This window comes from Mustela lutreola, chromosome 2, assembly GCF_030435805.1.
Source record: "Mustela lutreola isolate mMusLut2 chromosome 2, mMusLut2.pri, whole genome shotgun sequence".
Classification (NCBI taxonomy): Eukaryota; Metazoa; Chordata; class Mammalia; order Carnivora; family Mustelidae; genus Mustela; species Mustela lutreola.
In genome coordinates, this window is record NC_081291.1 from 164,328,111 (window position 1) to 164,348,113 (window position 20,003).

At 38.0% G+C, this 20,003-nt stretch overlaps 1 protein-coding gene across 3 annotated transcripts in view; it reads left to right on the top strand.

The window, feature by feature from the left end:
- The window catches only part of CCDC191 (coiled-coil domain containing 191), a 91,124-nt gene that overhangs the window by 12,130 nt on the left and 58,991 nt on the right, over window positions 1-20,003 (top strand). For all 3 annotated transcript variants that reach the window (XR_009351132.1, XM_059164064.1, XM_059164065.1), the window contains exons 4-7: window positions 2,128-2,271; window positions 5,455-5,633; window positions 7,321-7,544; window positions 10,650-10,803. Coding sequence is in view for 2 of the 3 variants with exons in the window: in XM_059164064.1 (XP_059020047.1) it covers window positions 2,128-2,271; window positions 5,455-5,633; window positions 7,321-7,544; window positions 10,650-10,803 (701 nt within the window). In the remaining variant the exon portion in view is untranslated. The remainder of the gene's footprint in view (window positions 1-2,127; window positions 2,272-5,454; window positions 5,634-7,320; window positions 7,545-10,649; window positions 10,804-20,003) is intronic.

Here is a 20,003-nt window from a genome sequence, read left to right on the forward strand (position 1 = left end):
TCAGGTCATGATCCTGAGGTCCCAGGATCAAGTCCCACATAGGGCTTCTAGCTCCACAGGGAGTTTGCTTCTCCCTCTGACCTTCCCCCTCTCTTTCTCTCTCTCTTTCTCTCAAATAAATAAATAAATAAATAAAATCTTTAAAAAAAATATCTGTTCCCTTTCTTTACCTTCCTCTGAAAGCCAATAAAATTGCTAGTATACTTTTTACATGGTTTCTACTGTCTTGATTCATTGTTTTCTATTTTATATGTCCTGTATTCCTGTTTAAAATGCCTTTTTTTTTTTTTTTTTAAGATTTATTTATTTGACAGAGAGGCAGTGAGAGAGGGAACACAAGCAAGAGGAGTGGGAGTGGGAGAGGGAGAAGTAAGCTCCTCACTGAGCAGGGAACCCCATGCAGGGCTCAATCCCAGGACACAGGGATCATGACCTGAGCCGAAGGCAGATGCTTAAGACTGAGCCACCCAGGCGCCCCGCCTTTGGCCTCATTTAATGTAAGAAACATTCCATTCCCTCAGCACTATGTGATCATGGTAACGGTGATGAAGATAGTGCTGAAATACATACTTTTCTTTGAAACCCCTATGTCCTACTCATAGAGCTGTTTGATAATGATGATAGTGATGAAGATATTGCTAAAGTAGACATTGTCTCTCATACCTATATATTGAAGATTTCTGAATATTACTAAGAAAAAAATTCAAATAGAAGTTGGCTTCCATTATTTGATTTGGCTTTCATTATTTGGTTTTCCTCCTACCTCAATGGCCTCTCCTTCCTAGTCTGCTTTTTTGGTTCTGCCTTATCTCTTCAACCCCTAAATACCGGAGTTCTTCAGGGCTTATTCCTGGAACCAGTTCTCTATCCATCTTCCTCTTTTGGTGCTCTCATCCACTTCTGCGGCTTTCAATTCTATCCATATGCTGACGACACCCACATTTATTTCTTCAGCTTGGACCTCTCCCCAGAAATCCAGAGTGGTATAGCCAATACCTGTTTGACATTATTATGTGTATGTCTCCTAAGCATTTCAAACTGAACTAACCTAAAACTGAATTCCTGGTGTTCCCTCTAAACCTGCTTGTCCCTCACCTTCCCTGTCTCAGTAAATGGCATCTCCATTTTTGCAGTTGCTTCAGCCAGAAACCCTGTAGATTTCTTTCTCTCATTCCCATATCCACTACATCAGCAAATCCTGTCAGTTCCACCTCAAAGCAATACTTTCTAAAATTGGACCATTTTTATTACTTCCTGTCCAGGCCCAGGCTACTATCACTTCTTTCCTGGATTATTGCATTTATCTCCCAACTGGTGTCCCCTGCTTCTGTGTAAGGGATTTTCAACCTTAGCACTGTGGATGATACAACAGATAATTAGATAATTATCTTTGGGGTGAGGGCCCCAAAGTTTGGTGTCTAACCACTCAGTAAATACTGACACCAAACATTGCTGATGTTTAACAGCAAATCTGGCCTCTGCCTACCAGATGCTAGTATCACTTATCCCTGTTACAGTAACCAAAAATGGCTCCAGATGTTGCCAAATGTCCACCGGGGGGACAAGATCATCCATGATCTAGAACCACTGCTCAAAATCTGATCCCCACATTATCTCTTTCCTTTATCTCCTATTATTCCCCTTCACTCACTCCTTTCTAGCCGCACTGCCTCTTTGCTACTACTCCAACACTCTGGACATTCTCTTCCTTAGGGCCTTTGCAACTGCTTTCCCTCTGCATGGAATAAGATTTCCTCACATATCCATATGGCTCACTTCCTCACTTTCTTCCCTTTTTTGCCCAAATATCTTCTCAAAAAGGCCTTCTTTGAGTCCCCAGTTTCAAACTGTCAATACTTACCTTCCGTTTCTTTACGTACTGTTTCTCACTTGCCAGCTCTGTTTTTCTGATTTACTTATTTATTGTCTCTTTTCTCCAGTTAAAATGTAAACTTTGTTGGTGATAAGTTTTATTTGTCCTTTTTTGTTTGTTGCTCTTTTCTTAGCATCTAACACAGTACCTGACACAAGATAGGTACTCAGTATTTACTGAGTGAATGAAAACAGTGAAAGAAGAAAGTCTCTGAAGTAATAGTAATATTAAAAATTTTTTTGTTTTGTTGATAGCTCAGGAACTAGTCAGTGAGTGGTTAGACACCAAACTTAAGCAAGAACTAGCAAGTGATGGTGAAGAGGATGCTGAAGACACTGGGTTAAATACCCTTCCTATGCCAGAAGCCAGTGATCATTTGAAATATGACAAGTTTGATGGTAAGAACTTTTTTGATTGCTCTAAGCTTTAACATCTAATGAATGTATCTAAGAAGTCTTTTTAATTGTTTTAAATAATGAATGAAATATTATTTGCTGTGGTTTGCTTAGTTTTATAAATGGCTTTAATTTTTCTTGGTTCAATTTAAATTATTTACCTATATCCTCAGTACATTCATGGTGTTTTTTAAATAAAATATTCTATTTGTAATTCTCTTATGACTATAATAGCAATTAGTGCTCTTTGTCTCTTCCCATATATTGCTGGATGACTCTTTATTTTGATGTGGCTACATTTAAACATTTTACATTTATAAAAGAGTTTACTGCTTATACACCCAACTAGCGAGTAAGGGTTCATTGAGTGTACTCAGAATTTGGCATTTTTTTTCCTCAGCATAAAGGTACGCCCGGCAATGGTGGTGGCAGCTCCTCATGTGTGACTCACACACATGCTTGGTAAACTCACCTGGCAGTATTCCCCTTGTTTAGGACTCTACAAAACCTACAATATTCCCAGCCCAGCAACCACAAAATCATGAGCTCTTAAAGTTAGAGGAATCCTTCAAGATCACCTGGTCTGATCTCCCCTTTTCACGCCCTCAGATAGAGATCATTCCTTAGTATCCCTCACACATGGGTGATATAATTTCTGCTGGCACATCTCCCAGGATAGAGGAGCTATTGTCGGGCTCTAATCCTCAATATATTTTCTCTTGGGAGAAGTAGGAGTTTGACATTTGTAGCTCTTCAGTGTAAGAGAAAATAATACCATGTTCCCTCTCCCAAGAGAAGTATTGTTTTTCTTTGTTTGTTTGTAATATAATCATGTCTGATCTCTCCTATACTTCAGTGTTTCTAGCTTAAATATACCAGTTCTCAAAACAGTTCTTCATATCACAGCATTTCTAAATCTTATTATGCTGGTTGCCACCTTTTGGATGTTTTCTAATTTATTAATATCATTATGAAAGTGAGGCATTTCCATACTTCATATTTATTCTGAAACTGTGTGGACTATAGTGAAACTATTAGTTCTTTCATATGATGCTAATAGATCTAGTTGTATTTATTTAGATTGGCAATTATCATTTAGTATCATACCAGGCCTCACTCTTATGCTTGTAGAATTTTTTGTTCTGTTTTCCCTTTTTTTTTTTTTTTTTTTTTGTAGATTAAAACATTCCTATTCTGTAGCCATTAAAAAAGGATATTTACCAAAAATATTGATTAACATGGGATTATCTCAATAGACACAGAAAAAGTACTTGGCAAAATCTAACATCCATCCCTGATTAAAAAAAATACTTAGCAAACTAGCAATTCCTCAGCCTGACAAAGGGCATTTACAGAAGACATATAGGAAACATATGAAAATGACAAACATAAGTCGTACCTTATATTTGTACATACATAGGTAGGTATGTATGTAGTCGTACCTAAATGAATTACATTTAATGTGAACAGGTTAAATATTCCAATTAAAAGACAAAGATTGACAGAATGATTTTTAAAATATGTAACTATATGCTATCTACAGGAGACACAATTTAGATTCAAGGACATGAATAGATTGAAAGTAAAAAGATGGGAAAAGATATACTATGTAATCAGTAACCAAAAGAGAGTGAGAGCAGCTTACTAATATCAGGAGAAAAAGTAGACTTTACCATAAGAAATTGTTACTAGGGACAAAGAAGGGCATTTCATAATGATAATAAGGTCAGCCATCAAGAAAACATAAGTATAAACATACATACACCTAATAAAAGAGTTCCAAAATAGGGGTGCCTGGATGGCTCCGTTGGCTAAGCATCTACCTTCAGTTCAGGTCATGATTTCAGGGTCCTGGGATCGAGCCCTATATCGGGCTCCCTGCTAAATGGAAAGGCTGCTTCTTCCTCTCCCTCTGCTCTCCCCATTCATGTTCTCTCTCTCTCAAATAAAATGCTAAAAAGGAAAGAAAAAGAGCCCCAAAACACATGAAGCAAAAACTGAGAAAGTCAAAGGGAGAAGTAGATATTGCACAAGTCTCCAAATTATTTGGAGACCTCATACCCCATTTTCAGTAATGCATGGAACTAAACAGAACATCAGTGAGGAAGATGTTCATATCATTAGTCACTGAGAAAATGCAGATTAGAACTACCCTGAGTAACCATTACATACCTATCAAAATGGCTTATATCCAAAGACTGACCATACTAAGTATTGGTGAGGATAGAGGAACTGGAGCACACCAGTACTGCTGGTGAGAATATAAAATTTTGTAACCACTTTGGAGAACTGTTTGACAGTTTTTTAAAAAGTTTAACAGATACTTCTGTGATCCAGCCATTCCACTCCTAGGCATTTTTCCAAGAGAAGGGAAAGCATATGTTCATACAAAAACTTATACACAAATGTTTATAACAACTTTGTCATAGCCAAAATCTGGAAACAGCCCAAATGTTTATCCATGAATGAATGAGCAAATGATGGTATACCCATACAGTGGAATACTAATCAGCAAGAAAAAGTGATAAACTGTTGATACAACAACATGATGAATCTCAGAGATAATTACGCTGAGTAAAAGAAGCCTGACCAAAAAGAGAGTACATTGTGTATGGTTTAATTGATAAGAAATTCTAGAAAATGTAAATTAATTTATCGTGAGAGGAAAGCAGGTCTGTGGTTGCCTGGGATAAGACCGAGAACATGGGGAAGAGTGGGAGGAGGAGATTGCAAATCAGCATGAGAACCCTTTTGGAGCTGACAGACACGTTCTTTATCTTGATTATAGTCATGATTTTACTGGTAGATGTATATGTCAAAACTTATGGTAGACTTTAAATATTTACAGTGTATTGTATGTCAGTTATACCTCAATAAAGCCATTTAAAAAAAACAATGGAGTCTTCAAGGATGTTTAGACTGAAGTAGTGTCTTTTACATTTGGCAGTGAAGGAGTATTTTGTGACTTGGGTGAGGGTAATTCCTCATGAGTGGAATTTTTTTCCTCTCATTTGAAGGTAGTTAATTGCTGAGGGCTGTGCTCATCCAATTGGCATTATCAGTTACTATTTATTGAACACTCACAGCTTCGTATTTTTATTGTACCAGGATTATATAAATATGGAAATTGTACTAAATTTTTTTTTTAAATTTTCCCTTTTTTTGTTGTTGCTCTGTCTCCCCCAGAGTTGTGTGGCTATTTGGAGGAAGAAGAGGAAAGTACCACCGTTCAAAAATTTATAGACCATCTGCTCCATAAAAAAGTGGTGGATTCTGGAATGTTGGAAGATCTTGGAATGAATGGAAACCAAGACAAGCAGCAGCAGAAGGATCCTCGTCTTACCATGGAGATGAGACATAAGCAGGTGGGAGGGAAAAACAAAATTAAAATGGGTAACAGGAAGCAATCTTTGTGTAGCACATTTAATAAGCTTAAATAAAGACTTAGGCTTTATTATGAAAAAGAGTGCCATCTGTGGTTTGGTTAGAAAGAATAAAAATAAAATAGAACTTCAGAAGAAAAATAATGCTCATAAACTGAGGACAGGAAACAATTTATTTAAGAAAACCAAAAAAAAGAATAACTGATTTCGAACAATGGAGTGGTGAACTAAACTTTATTAGTTTGTATATGGTACTATCTATTATAAATATGTAGATTGGTTTTGCTTGAATTTGATTTTTGAACTGTGGCATGAAAATATTAATATCATGAATATTCTAGTGAATGTTATAATGATAATTCTTTTCCAGACAACTGAAAAATTCACTCATTTTGTGATTATAATTTGAAAGGGAGGACAGATCTGAATTAAATCTAGTTCAGCTGTTTTGAATTAGAAGGGCATATGGGAACTTTCTTCTCTTCAAAGGGAATAAATAGTGGGTTATAGGAAAAAGATGTGTCTCAACTCTTCATAGGGGATCTTCAGGAAATCAGAATGACCAAGTCTTTTCCACATGTCCAGAACTAAGACTGAACTAGAATGAATGTCTATACATTGTATCTTGTTTTTTTATAACCCTTGAATTTCTGGTTGCTTTAAACTATTAGGGTGTGCCTAATCAGCCCTGAGGATGTTAGAAAAAGGGTTAGAAGTATGGTTCTAGTTCAGGTTTATGATAAAAGGGAGGAGAGAAGGTTCAACAAGAGATTGCCAATATCTACAAGTCTTAACATAAGTGGAGAGAAGTAAGGGTAAAGTTCAGTGAAGAGGGAGGTAAAGGAGCACTCCTTAATTCATAGCTAGAAAGGGCTCTGGAAAATTAATAGGTTTGAAAAATTGTGCTTATTCACAAATATCTGTGAAAGTCATGGTTTTGATTTCCAAATATGAGCCAGAATCATTAATACATTTAAATAACAATAGTGAATAGTGTTGCGTTCCTCATAGCAGTAAATCACTGTTGTATCTTTTTTTTTTTTTTTTTTTAAAAGATCTTATTTATTTATTTGACAGACAGAGATCACAAGTAGGCAGAGAAGCAGGCAGAGAGAGAGAGGAGGAGGAAGCAGGCTCCCCGCTGAGCAGAGAGCCCAACTCAGGACTCCATCCCAGGACCCTGCGATCATGACCTGAGCCAAAGGCAGAGGCTTAACCCACTGAGTCACCCAGGCGCCCATCACTATTGTATCTTTCACAGTGTAGTCTCCCCAAAATACCTGTATTCTTTCTTAAATTATAATCAGCATGCCCACAGGGCCTCCATAAACAGCAGTAGTATATACCTTAGAAAATTTTAGGGGTAGGATATCATTACTAAGTAAGAATCCAGAGCTTGGCATCTGACCTGTAGATTTTCAATATTTACTTGGTGCAAATCATTGTCAGAGTTCTGGGAGTCTCTCACCTGACTTCATGTAGACCCTTTTATTGGCCCCTACCCAGGTAAAAAATGAGTTTTTCATATTCTTCCAATGAACAGTGGGCTCCTGGACCAGAATGTTTCAAACTGGGCATATCATGAACTTGAAAATGTATTCTAAGCTTTTGTTTTATCTTTTTCTATTTGAAAGGCTGCGTTTCACCCTCACTGTATTCTCTTTTAAAGGTAAAAGAAAACCGCATGAGACGTGAGAAGGAACTAGAGCGCCAGAGAATGGAGAAGACCCTGAAAAAATCGGTCTTCTTAGAGGCTCAGTATTTGGTGCAGGAAGAGAAGAAAAAGAAGGCTCTGGAGGCCAAGAAAGAGGAGGAGGAGATTCAAAGGGAGATGGTAAAGCTGCGGAGGGAGATAATTGAGAGGAGACGCACTGTGGAAGAAGCATGGAAAATGTAAGCCAACCGTGGTGAGCAGTGTGGAGGGTTTTTTTTGTCTAAGCAGTCATTTTGGAAGTTAAAAATAGGGACATTGTGGTAACAAAATACAAAGAAGAAATCACCCACGATTCCACAATCTTAACAAATTGTTTACATTTTTCTAATTCTTCTGGGTCTTGATCCCTTTACATATTTAATTGCAACCATAAAGTTCATTTATTTTGCTTGTTTTAATTAACACATGGCCCAGAGTCCTGAGGTCTCAGTTCCATTGAGTTCCTAGACTGTAATTTATGTAATGACCTTCCCCCCATCCGATAAGCATTTCAACTATTTCAGGTTTTTCACCATATAATAATGCAGTGGGTTTCCTTAAGCACAGAGTTTTTTACACCCTTTGGCATGTAATTACCGAGTTAAATGGTATAGGCCTTTGAAGACTCTTGAAACATTGCCAGATGGCTTTCCCAATGGGTTGTCCTTATTTACACTGTTGCTGGCAGTGGGCCGGTTTACCACACACTTCTTAGTACCCGGAGTACTATCACTATTTTTGCACTTTTAATAGGTATTATATTGGTTAGTTTGCATTTCTTTGGTTACCTGAACAGTGTTAAAGTTGTCTGCTAATTGTGCAGACACCTTTGTGAAGGGTTTGAGTGTCTTATCTTCTGATAATCATACAGACTCATCATTGCCTCCCAACCACTGATAAAGAACAAGAATATCTGACATAAGAGGAAAATCAAAGTAGTCCTCACAGGATGTAGTACTGTTGTGTATCCGCATGCAGAAAATGAGCTTCTAAATGAAATAACTAGTTGTATTTATTCTGAGAAACAGCACTGATGCATGAACTGCAAAATGCCTTGGAGCAACGTGCCTGAAGGGACTGAATACTCAAACTCAGAGGCCAGAAAGATCTATTAGATAATTCCTCCCGCCCCCATCAGCCTACACAGCTTTTCCCCCTGTGGTCCTGATTGCTCTGATTCTACCCAATTTAAAACAGCTCGGCAGTGGACAGAGTGCTCCGCTCTTTCAAGTGCCGGGCTCAGGCCTCCTCCAGACGCCATTCCTTTCAGAAAGCAATCACCGGTGTTTTAGTGAATTCTTGCTAAGGTCGACCTTACTTTTCAGATTGCTTTTAAACCCTGAAAAATCTAGGCTGACCTAAAATATATCGTGAAAACAAGTAACATTTGATGGTAGCGGGATGCTCTGTTCATAGCGGGCACTCGACAGATGCTCATGACCACTCATTTCTTTTAAAAGTTAAAATCTTATTCATGGTTACAGTGATTCAGATAACATGCGATAGTGCTAGCAGAGGAGCTGATTTAAACGTTCCAGAAGGCAATTTGGCAATAAACAACAGGAGCCATAAAGTTGGTGTTACTTGTTGACCTGGAAATTCCTCTTAGGAAAAGACCCCCAAGAAAATGATCAGAAATCCAGACAAAGATTTGTGCACAAAGATAATATAATGTTATTCATAATGGACATTAATAAATACTGGAGAAATTAATGAAAATGGTTATACAGTGAGACAGTACTGACATATTGTCTGGTTTTGTTTTGTTTTTTTCTGGACATATTTATGTCTTTTATATCTCCAGTTTTTCACAGTGGGCACCTGTCCCTTTCATAACAGATAGAAATTTTAATGTTATTTTAGAAAATCAGATCCATGGTATTAGAACTGTATTTCTTTAAATGGCCACTGGGATCTGCCTATAGCTGTCTAATATAACATTGTTATGGCATTTGGATAGAGTCAATAAAATTTTATTATCAATAGAGCTTTTAAATTTATCTATAAGCTACCCTAAATCTGCTTCATTGCATAGTTTCAAAATATCTCCTCTAAGAGATTTATTAATTATTAATTTATTAATTAAGGGGAAAATGGCAACTTTATACTGGAGAGGTCCCCTTAACCAAGTGATGGTTAACATCACCAATAATAAGATACAACATTGTGTGCTCCATGTCGATGAGAATATAGAGTATTCTGGCATCCCTCCCAACTTGAGTTTCTGTAAGTTGAAGGTAGAATTCAGAAAGACAGATTTGTGTGAGTTTTCACAGCTGGTTTGTGGCCAGAGCCCATGAATCCCAATTTCTGACTAGCTGCTGTTTTTACTGTATTGTTGGTAGTATATAGGCCTTCCACACATACATGTACATATACTTTAGTACACTCCAAGAAAAAGGCAGTGACTTACCGTGAGCTTGCTTGAATTGGCGTGTAGAAGAGGGATGACCTGGCTGAGAAAGGATATGTGGGTAAGACAGAGGATGACCAGAGAAATGAGCAACAAAGTTACAGAGCAATTCCTGTCACTTGCCTGAAGGCTTTTTCCTTATTGTTATTAATTTCTGTTTTTTCTCTTTTCAGCTATGTTAGAATGAATACAAATTCCACTCTCTCCTTACACAAGAATACCTGATTCTTTTATTATTTTTCTCCTTAGAAACTTTGTAAAAAGGCTTGGGGTAAAAATCTCATCCCTTTTTTTAACCTGAGAGTCCTTTTTTTTGTCCCTCCCTTGAAAAAAAAGAGAGAACTTATGTCTACATGTTGTTAACTCTCAAATTTTGATCAAAGTATCCCTCAATGATAAACTCAGTAAAAATACTTCACTAAAATATTTATAGGGTTTTCTACTTTTCAGAGTATAACAGATTCTTATTTCATTTAATCTTCATTTTATAAAGGAATAAACTAAGGCTAAAAAAAAAAAAAAAAAAAAACCTCCCTACAATGTAGTTTTAGAACCAGATCTAAAAATCTGTCTTCTGGGGACGCCTGGGTGGCTCAGTCGGTTGAGCGGCTGCCTTCGGCTTGGGTCATGATCCCAGCGTCCTGGGATCGAGTCCCATATCAGGCTCCTTGCTCGGCGGGGAGCCTGCTTCTCCCTCTGCCTCTGCCTGCCACTCTGTCTGCCTGTGCCTGCTCTCTCGCTCTCGCTCTCTCTCTCTGACAAATAAATAAAAAAAAATAAAATAAAAATCTGTCTTCTGATGGAAAATTCAGTGTTCATTCCACCATAGTAGGTAGTAATTACCCATCATTAAGTCTGTTGTTCATACATGTGTTTTTTAAATTGTTAACAGAGAGAGGAAAAAGCAAGAAGAAAATTCTCCAAAAAATGCCAAAAAAGGCATGTTTCAAAATGATTATATTCTTCTGGATGAAGAAAAAATGTCAAAAGAAAGAAAGAAGAAACTGAGGGAGTTATTAATCCAGACTTTCAAGGAAAATCATCAGGTGGGAATTATAACCTCTCTTTTTTCAGCGTTCTGTGACATAAATGACAGAGGGCTCCATCAGAGATGGGCCAGTGTCTCACTAAAGCCCAACGGAGCCTCATCGCAAATACCAAATTGCCCACACTGTTGGTTCTGTGCTGCCCAGCTGGCCAAGGCATGGGACAGTGCTCCATTCCCCTGTCTGGGGGCTATTCTTATAGATACTCTGTGTAATCTTGGGAAATCAGGTGTGATTTAGGGTGGCTTCCTAAATTACTCTTCAATAGCATGTAACTACTAATGTAGATCTCTGGTAGGTTTTGAAAGCTTGGCTTCCACAGTCTTCTGGATTATTCAGAATTATTCAGAAAAGTCACTTGCCTTCTGCAAGGATACACTTCTCCTTTTTATGGTCTGCATTTTTATTACTCTTTTCTCCTTTTACTTTCACTTTTTGTAAAAAAAAAAAAAAAGGTTACTTTTTATTGACAGATGGGCTTCCTTTCCAGGCCATCTAAGCAGAAGTTTCTCTCAGTGAAGTGGGATTGACAGCAGTGTGCATTTAGGACTTATAACATTTCAGGTGAAAGGGATTAGTTGGAATGTTTGTAAAATGAGAAGGTTGGATGAGAAAAGATAAATATGGATATTTTATATTTCTTACAACACCCACCCAGAGCCTTAGGCTTTCCTGAAATTCAGTGAAAGTTAGTGAAGTGAATGCAGGAGTGCACAGATTTAACAAGAAAAAAGACAATGTCAAGAATGTATTGAGGGAGCTTGATAAATATAGGACAGACTTACGGAAGTCCTGGAAATCAATAACAGGAATTTGAATATAATATTGATAACTGGGATATGAGCAAAAGCATAATCTAAATGATTGAAAAAGAGAGAGACATGAGGTGCCTAGGAGGCTCAGTCAGTTAAGCATCTGCCTTTGTCTCAGGTCATGATCTCAGGGTGCTGGAATGGAGTCCCGCATCAGGCTTCCTGCTCAGCGGGGAGCCTGCTTCTCCCTCTCCCTTGTGCTCACTCTCTCTCTCTCAAATCTTAAAAAAGAGAGAGAGAGGGACGCCTGGGTGGCTCAGTTGGTTAAGCAGCTGCCTTCGGCTCAGGTCATGATCCCAGCGTCCTGATGAGCAATTATTGAGATATAGAACAACAAGAGCTTTGGTCAGAATTTTGGCTTTAGGATTAGTGAGGGAAGAGTAGCAGGAGGAAATGTTAAGAGTTGGGATTAACATTTTGAGAAAGATTGGCAAGGACTCAGATGTTGTATCCTTCACGAGACAGAATTGATGTGTTCTACAATAACAGTTTAGATTTCTGAAGGAAAATAGGAAAGGAGATAGTACTCAGGGGGCCATCTAGAGAAGAAGTGAGGAAACGTGCCATGATACATTATCCAACCAATGAGCGATGAATAAGACATGTGTTTTCTAGAAACTTAATTTTTAAATTTCAGTGAAGTTCACTGTACAGTAAGAAATAATACATGTTTTAGATATAAGTGGCTAGCTATGAATTTTAGACACTTGTAAAGAGTTTTACAAAATTAATGGTCTACCTAAAACAGATTACTCAGTTTTAAAAAGACCAACCAGTATAACTTAAAAATGTGATTATGAGTAAATTATCTCCAGTCCTCACAGATTCTGCTTGATCTAAACCTACACTATATTGTTGTTAAGTTCTTATTTTGAAATAATTTTAGACATACAGAAAAATTGCAAAAACAAGACACAGAATACCTGAATTCCCTTCATGCAGCTTTCCCCAATGCTAACACCTTATACAAGTGTAGCATAATTATCAAAACTAGAAAATTAACCTTGGTACAATAACATTAAACATCATTAGCTAAACTTAATAGAATATCACCAGTTTTTCCACTCTATCCTTTTTCTATTCCAGGACTCAGCCCGTGATTCTGCATTAGAGAATGCCTAGGAGTATATAGCTAGAACTCAGTCCATAATTCTGTTTCATATAGCTGTCATGTCTCCTTTGCCTCTTCCAGCTTTATGACAGCTCCTCAGTCTTTCCTTGTCTTTTGCAACCTTGACATTTTTTAAAGGTACTGATCAGGTATTTTGTAGAATGTCTCTCAATATGGGTTTTCTGATATTTTCTACTGCTTAGTTTGAGATTTTGCATTTTGGGCAAGATTCCTACAAGAAGTGATGCTGTGGCTTCTCAGGATCATATTGGGGGTACACAATGTTTGTACGCTGGGTTTCTGTACTGTAAAGTATCTTTAATTTTTATTTTTTATTTTTTTATTTTTTTTATTTTTTGAGAGAGATTGAGCATGAGCAAGCGTGAGTGGGAAAAGGGAGAGAGGGAGACAGAGAATCTCAAGCAGGCTCCATGCCCAGTGCAGAGCCTGATCTCACAACCCTGAAATCATGACCTGCGCTGAAACTAATAGTCAGAGGCTTAACCAACTGAGCCACCCAGGTGCTCCTGTACTGTAAAGTTACCATATCTCCTTTGGAATGTCTTAGAGGAGATATTGTAAAACTATGCAAATACCCTGTTTCTCCTTAAATTTTGACTTGTTAATTTTAGCATCCATTGGTAGATCTTGCCTGTAACATTAATGTATTTGTCTAATGATGATACTGTATTTCCCTCATTTCTTCTCCATTTATTAATTGAAATGTTTCTAGAAAGAAAACCTGTCCTTTCTCCCCACTTATTTTTTCCTTCATTCAGTTGTATCTTTTATCAGTATGGGCTCATGGATATTTATTTTATTCTGTGGGTAATCTATTACTATCATTGTTTACTCTATTACTCAGATTGTTCTACCTTTGGCCATTGGGAAATCTTTTAGGTTGACTTCTTTTTCTTTCAAAATTCTTCTGTCCTTTTTTGAGCACTTTCTTTTTGGCACTGTAGGACATTCCAGGCCCATCTTGTAGTTTCCCTGTTCTAGCTGTGGAATCAACCACTTGTACATGAAACTCTAGTTTCTTTATTGGAGAATAGTATTTAGAAACCCAAATATGAACAGTGCTATGACTTACATATTCATGTATGAGTTACTGCTACTGGGGTGTCACTACTGAGCAAACAGAGCTGGGAAATGTGTGTATACTAACCCAGATATATAGACATTATATGTATTTCTCTGTCTATCTATATACATATTAAAATCTGTGAGTCATACTGGTGTCTTGAATTCCAGTACAGTAACACAGGGGTCATCGTATCCTTCCCTCTTCCTTATTTATAACTTCTTTCTATAACTATCTGTATGTTTATTAAAATAATCATGAGTTCATAATGATGCCTTTAGCCCTAATCCAGCACCACACGTTTCAGTGTACCTGTTCCCCCTTGCTTCTTTATAATCCCTTTCTCTGGCAGTGAGAAACCTGGTGCCCATTATCCAAAATAAATTTACTTATTTAATCCTGATGCACTATAAAAGTAGTTTCAGAATTGCTGACCCGTACTGCTATGTAAATAAATTTACTAACTAGAGTACAATATTTGTACATTATTTTCATTTTCATGTTCATGTCATATTCAACCAGAATATTATTACTTAAGTTAGTTCTGGTCTTCCCCTTCTGATTCAGTGTGATTATGTTATTCATTTGCTATATGGCTAGTGAACCTGTAATTTTTATTTCCCCCGTGTATGTGAGTGTAACTGAGACACAGGGAAAATCCACCTGCCAGACTCCTCAGGCTTTTACGTAGACTTGGCTGGAGACAGGACAGTCCTCTGGTAAATGCCACGGAGTAGCAGGCCCCTTGGGCTCATTACCTTGGCCCCAGTCCACATCTCCTCACCTGGTTCTAAAGGAGCCTAAAGCTGCCCTTGGGTAATGAAACGTGGACACTCAGCAGCCTCAATACGACCACAGGATGAAAAGGGGGAGAATGCCTAGCCGGCTTGCAGTGAGTGGCTAGATAACAGGAAACTCTTGTCAGCACCCTCAGAATGGTTCACTGGCACAAACCCAACAGCAAGCTATATAGAGTATTTGTAGGAAGACTTTAAAGAATCTGTTTCTAGGAGGAGTTCCAGTTCAAGCTCCTTTAATTCTTGTAATTCCCTGTGCTTTAACTGTGGGTTGTATTTGTTCCCACAAACAATCTCTTAGCATCATGTGTGGGCCCAGTCATTCAATAGGAGACTTGTGAGAGAAACAGAGCTGGCCCTCTCATCCAACCGGAAGTTCAGGTGCAGCGGTGTCCATGTGTCTTCCCCACATATTCCATTGCCTGGTCTCTTTGTTTTATCAAAAACATCTCTTTTTGTATAGACACTTTCTACTTCGATTTTCCATCCTATTTTCTCTTTGATCTTGCAGTGAAATCTCTCGGGGAGATGCAGCAATCCTCATGTCATTGCTAATTAGCAGAAACAACAAGGGATTAACTATGAAACTCTTATACTATTTGGGATATGGCCCTCTTAATTCTCACCCTGTTCCAAAATACATTTTATGTTTTCTTAGGAAGATGAGAAAGTCTGTGATCTCTTGCTGCTTGTGAAAGTTGAAGATGGATTGATACTAACTTAAATCTTAATTCTGTGGGGGAAGGTTTTTGGTTGCTTATGGTTGGGTTTCTCTGTTAGTAAGATTAATAGTGACCCAAAGGAATCATTGCTTAAGGCATAGCACCTTCTAAACCACCACGCTCCCCCCCGCCCCAACTAAACCAGGGGAACATGAAGATACATGGAAAAGAAGCCTGGATTTTTCTGAAAAGATGATGAAAATTGTAGTTAAGCACCTCGATTTATATAGCACGATTCATCCCCAAAGATCTTCGCTCTCTCGGGGCTGCCTACATGCCACTGAAGTAAAGCCATTTCTGAGTGGAAACATAGCAACCATCCTCTCTCTGTCTAAGGAAGGAAATGAGGGAAAAGCCTCTTTGTAAATAAAACTGGAGAGAAAGAAATGTCGGGCACACGTGAAGGACATTGGGATTCTTATAACTCTCCCCTCTAAGCTTACTGCCAAAGAGCGAGTGTAGTATGAAACAGTAAATATTACTTCATACAGCTAACTCTGGGAAATTTTCAAGTAAAATTTTATCAGCATTAGTAAGGAGGTGGTTTATTCTGCTGTTCTATTCTGTCTTACCCTCACCCTGTGAGTCACTCATGTTTTGCATTCTCCCAGAAGGGACAGTGAGGGCCACTTTACCGAAACATCGTGTTGGTATGTTTCTTTTCAAAATGCCATGGAGCCGTGTTTGAGCCAGAGGTTCCAATTCATGTATAAGTAATATTTTTGTCTTTTGAGAAAACTACTGATTAAATTCTGCTTTTTAAAAAATGAGAAAAGAGCCTTTGGCATAAATGGAACCCATTCCATAAAATTTTACAGTATAAAATATCTTTTCTCCTAAACATTCTCCTAACATTTCAGGTGAAAACCACATGGGTAGAAACAAATAACATCATATTGTTTTACTGTCAGACTACCCTGGAGGTGAACCTAACATTTTTCTCATATATTCTGAGGTGAGCTGTACTCTTGGCTTAGGTCGAGTGTGTGTGGCTGGGAGTGGGGGAGAATGGGCAGGGACTGGGTGTTGGTAGAGGGGGAAGGAAGTCTAGAAGAAAAAAGGAAGAAAGGAGAGAGGTCATGGGAAGCAGCAGATCTGCCCTCCCTGAAAACCGGTCTAAACTACGTTGAGGAAGGAGGACTGTGCTAATGACTAGTCAGGTTATAGGTTGTATCGTGATCATTCTTTGAAAGATCCCAGAGAGTTTTGCTCGTTAATAATTTACTGCACGGGGGGTGCCTGGGTGGCTCAGTTGGTTAAGCGACTGCCTTTGGCTCAGGTCATGATCCCGGAATCCTGGGATCGAGTCCCGCATCAGGCTCCCAGCTCCATGGGGAGTCTCCTTGTCCCTCTGACCTCCCCTCTCATGCTCTCTCTCTCTCTCACTCTCACTCTCAAATAAATAAGTAAAAATCTTAAAAAAAAAAAATTTACTGCACAGTACGATTAAGCAATTGCTTTCTGAAATTGTATTATTTCTGAAGTGAAAAAGAACTAGATTAATAAAAGCAATATTATTGATTGAAGTTCTTAGCAGAAATTAAGAAGAATTTACAAAATGTCCTTCTGTTGGCAGTACATACGCACACATTTAATGAGTGAAGTGACAGAATGTCTGATGTATGGGCTTTATTTGTAAATATTCCAGGAAAAAAAAGTGGATGAAGGAGAGAGAAAATAAGATCAGCAAAATGTTGTTAATCTTTAAAGCTGAATGAGGAGTTTATTCTTCTGTTCTACTTTTGGGTATGTTTGTTCAATTTCTATAATAAGGGTGTTTTTTGTTTTTGTTTTTGTTTTAAGTTTAAAAAAGGAAGGAGAAAAAAAATTTAAATACCGAAGTTAAAAGAGCTTTACATCTTCTGGGATATAACAAAAGTAGCTTTCTTTCTGTAACCAGTGTTAGCTTTTCTCACAGATTTGGTTATCAGAGTTTGGGCCTCTGGGCTTTTCCGTGGAACCAGACATTGTCTAGGTCTTAGCACTGTGTGAAGAGAACTGAATGTATTTTTCCCTAATGTAATTAGTTACAGGAGTGTTTATGCTTTGGGGTAGGGGCACTACAGTTTCCTCTCTTTTCTTTGGGGCATAATTATGAAAATCAGGAGTAGGGTTGGTCACAGGATACTCCTTCTGAAGGGCATTCATTTTGCCCCAGTGGGATCCTCCTCTCTCCAACCCCCAGGGACTGCAGAGGTTCCGTGAGGCTTTTGCCTAGCTGTAGTGGTCCCCAAAAGGAAAAAAGTTACATTTACGTAGCTATAGACCCCCTATTCCTTTGGGCCAGGGAGCAGCAAGGAGTCACCAGGCAGGGTCCTAGGGGGCGCGTAGCTTTCTTCCTGACGTGGAGGCAAGTGTTGGCCAACTCCCCTCAACCACTGGTTGCACCATAGTTAGTTCTGTTCAGCAGAAATAAATTGTAAACTTGTTGACATTTTTGTCCTCTTTACAATGCATTGTTTATTTTTTCATGACTGAGAATTTTGATGCAATTATCACTGAGCTTTCTGACAAAAGGGAAATAGCTGAGGAATTTTGATGAGTTACCCACTTCATTAATCAGAACAAGCATCTCTAGTGACAGGGTTAGAATTACAATGAAGATTAGATAGCAAATTGCTGTTCCACCTAACGTCAATCACTCTCCGTGACAGCAGTGTGATTACACTTCAGGGAAGAGCTTTTCTTGCCAACAAAAGGAGGGCAACTCCAGTGCAGGTAATAAATTTAGCAGGGCGAGCTGTCATTTCTTTTCTTGAGTGGAATCCTTAACGATCAAATGGTGTCTTGTGGAAGATTTTGAGAGGAGAAGAGCATTTCCCTTAAAAACTTTCAAAATTTCACTTTATAGTATTTTATTTTATAAATTATTAGAGATAATGTATTTAGGAACAGTTCTTCCCACCATGATTTTCAGAATTTTACTTACCTGTAGAAAACCTTAATTTTCACCACTACTATGTTAAAGTTAAAATCCATGACTCTATTTGAAAATCTATCAGAAATACAACATGGGGCAGAAATAAAGGAACTGGGTAAGAAAGGGAGGGAGGTCAGCCTAGTCATCCAGCTAGTTAAAACATTGAATTCTGAAACAAAACTTATTAATTAGAATGTATTAAACAGAGTATATTCCTCTTCCAACCCGACTATGCTATTAAATAATAATTCTTTTTTCAGAGAGCAAAAGGATAGAGCAGAGTTGTCGCTCCAGAGTGCAGTACTGAAGAGGAGAAGCAGGCCTGGGAACAGCAGGGACTCAGCTGGGGGGAGAGGTAATAGAAGGAATAAATAGCTCATGACTATGGAAGTATGCCACTTCTCATCCCTTCTAAATAAAAGCAGAGTGCTGGCATCTTCCAGAGAAGACAGGACTGAGAATATTCTCCTTTCCCAAATATTTTCCTCTAGCCACATTTATGAGACCTCCGTTTGCCTGAATAACGTTTGCTATGAGTCAAGAATAACTAAGTGGCTATTCTTGGTTCATACTTGTATTTTTTCATTTAAATTTTAATGGGATTGCCCTTTTGAATAGACAGGAAAAAAAAACAATCAATTGGTTTCAAGAAAGCAGTTGCTGTGAGTCTGTCACTTTGCTGTTACCACCTTCTATGTAGTAAAACTGAATTACAGGCCTTTAAAACTGATCATTTCCCTTTCAAAATCCAAACATAACTGTTTTAAAGAAATACATTGACTATAGCATTTATGAACTCAAATTTTCCCCTCTTAATTTCAGTTTTACTCTAGAGGTGCTCTTCTACCATAGTTAGATATGTACTGACTTCTTTCTCTTTCAGTATAAAAGAAACAAAGATTTTGCCCTTCGTTTTTAGGAGACTTTTTGCCTAATAGTTTGGGTCATCAGGATGCCAGAATGTTTTGGTTTTAGCCTTAGGTGTACCACTAACTTTTCACTCTGTGAATTTAGTCATTAACCCTTCTCTACATGAAGTTCAGCTTGGTAAAGAAATCATAGTAATACCTGCAGTCTCTCTGTTTTCTAATGATGGTCTATGAATTAATAAAATGCATATAAGGGGCACCTGGGTGGCTCAGTGGGTTAAGCCTCTGCCTTCGGCTCAGGTCATGATCTCAGGGTCCTGGGATCAAGCCCCGCATTGGGCTCTTCACTCAGCAGGGAGCCTGCTTCCTCCTCTCTCTCTGCCTGCCTCTCTGACTACTTGTGATCTCTCTCTCAAATAAATAAATAAAATATTTTTAAAAATGCATATAATATTGTGCTTACAGTAATGCCTTGAACTTAATAGACAAGGAATGTAGAAATCCAAGAAGTACACTATTAATAGTGTTATTATTGTCTAGGTGGATTATGTTTATACTATTTCATCATTAGATATATTCTAGGAGTTAAAATTAGAGATAGCTGTACATCAAGAGGAGTCTCTTAAATGAATTTGGTAGACAGAGGATATTTTCTTTTAACAATGGCACACAAGTTAATAGTGTATTTTTTTCATGCTGTATTTTGTGGGTTAGACTGGCAAATAATAATGCAAAAACTCAACCTAGCAACTATGTGTATGTCTTTTCCTTTTTATGACTGCAGGCATAACCTGTGTTCAGCAAATCTCCCTTCCTTCCTCCATCTCTTCTTTTCTTCCCTTACTTCCAGGGGATCTAAGGTGAAGGTCTAGACATGATGGAAAG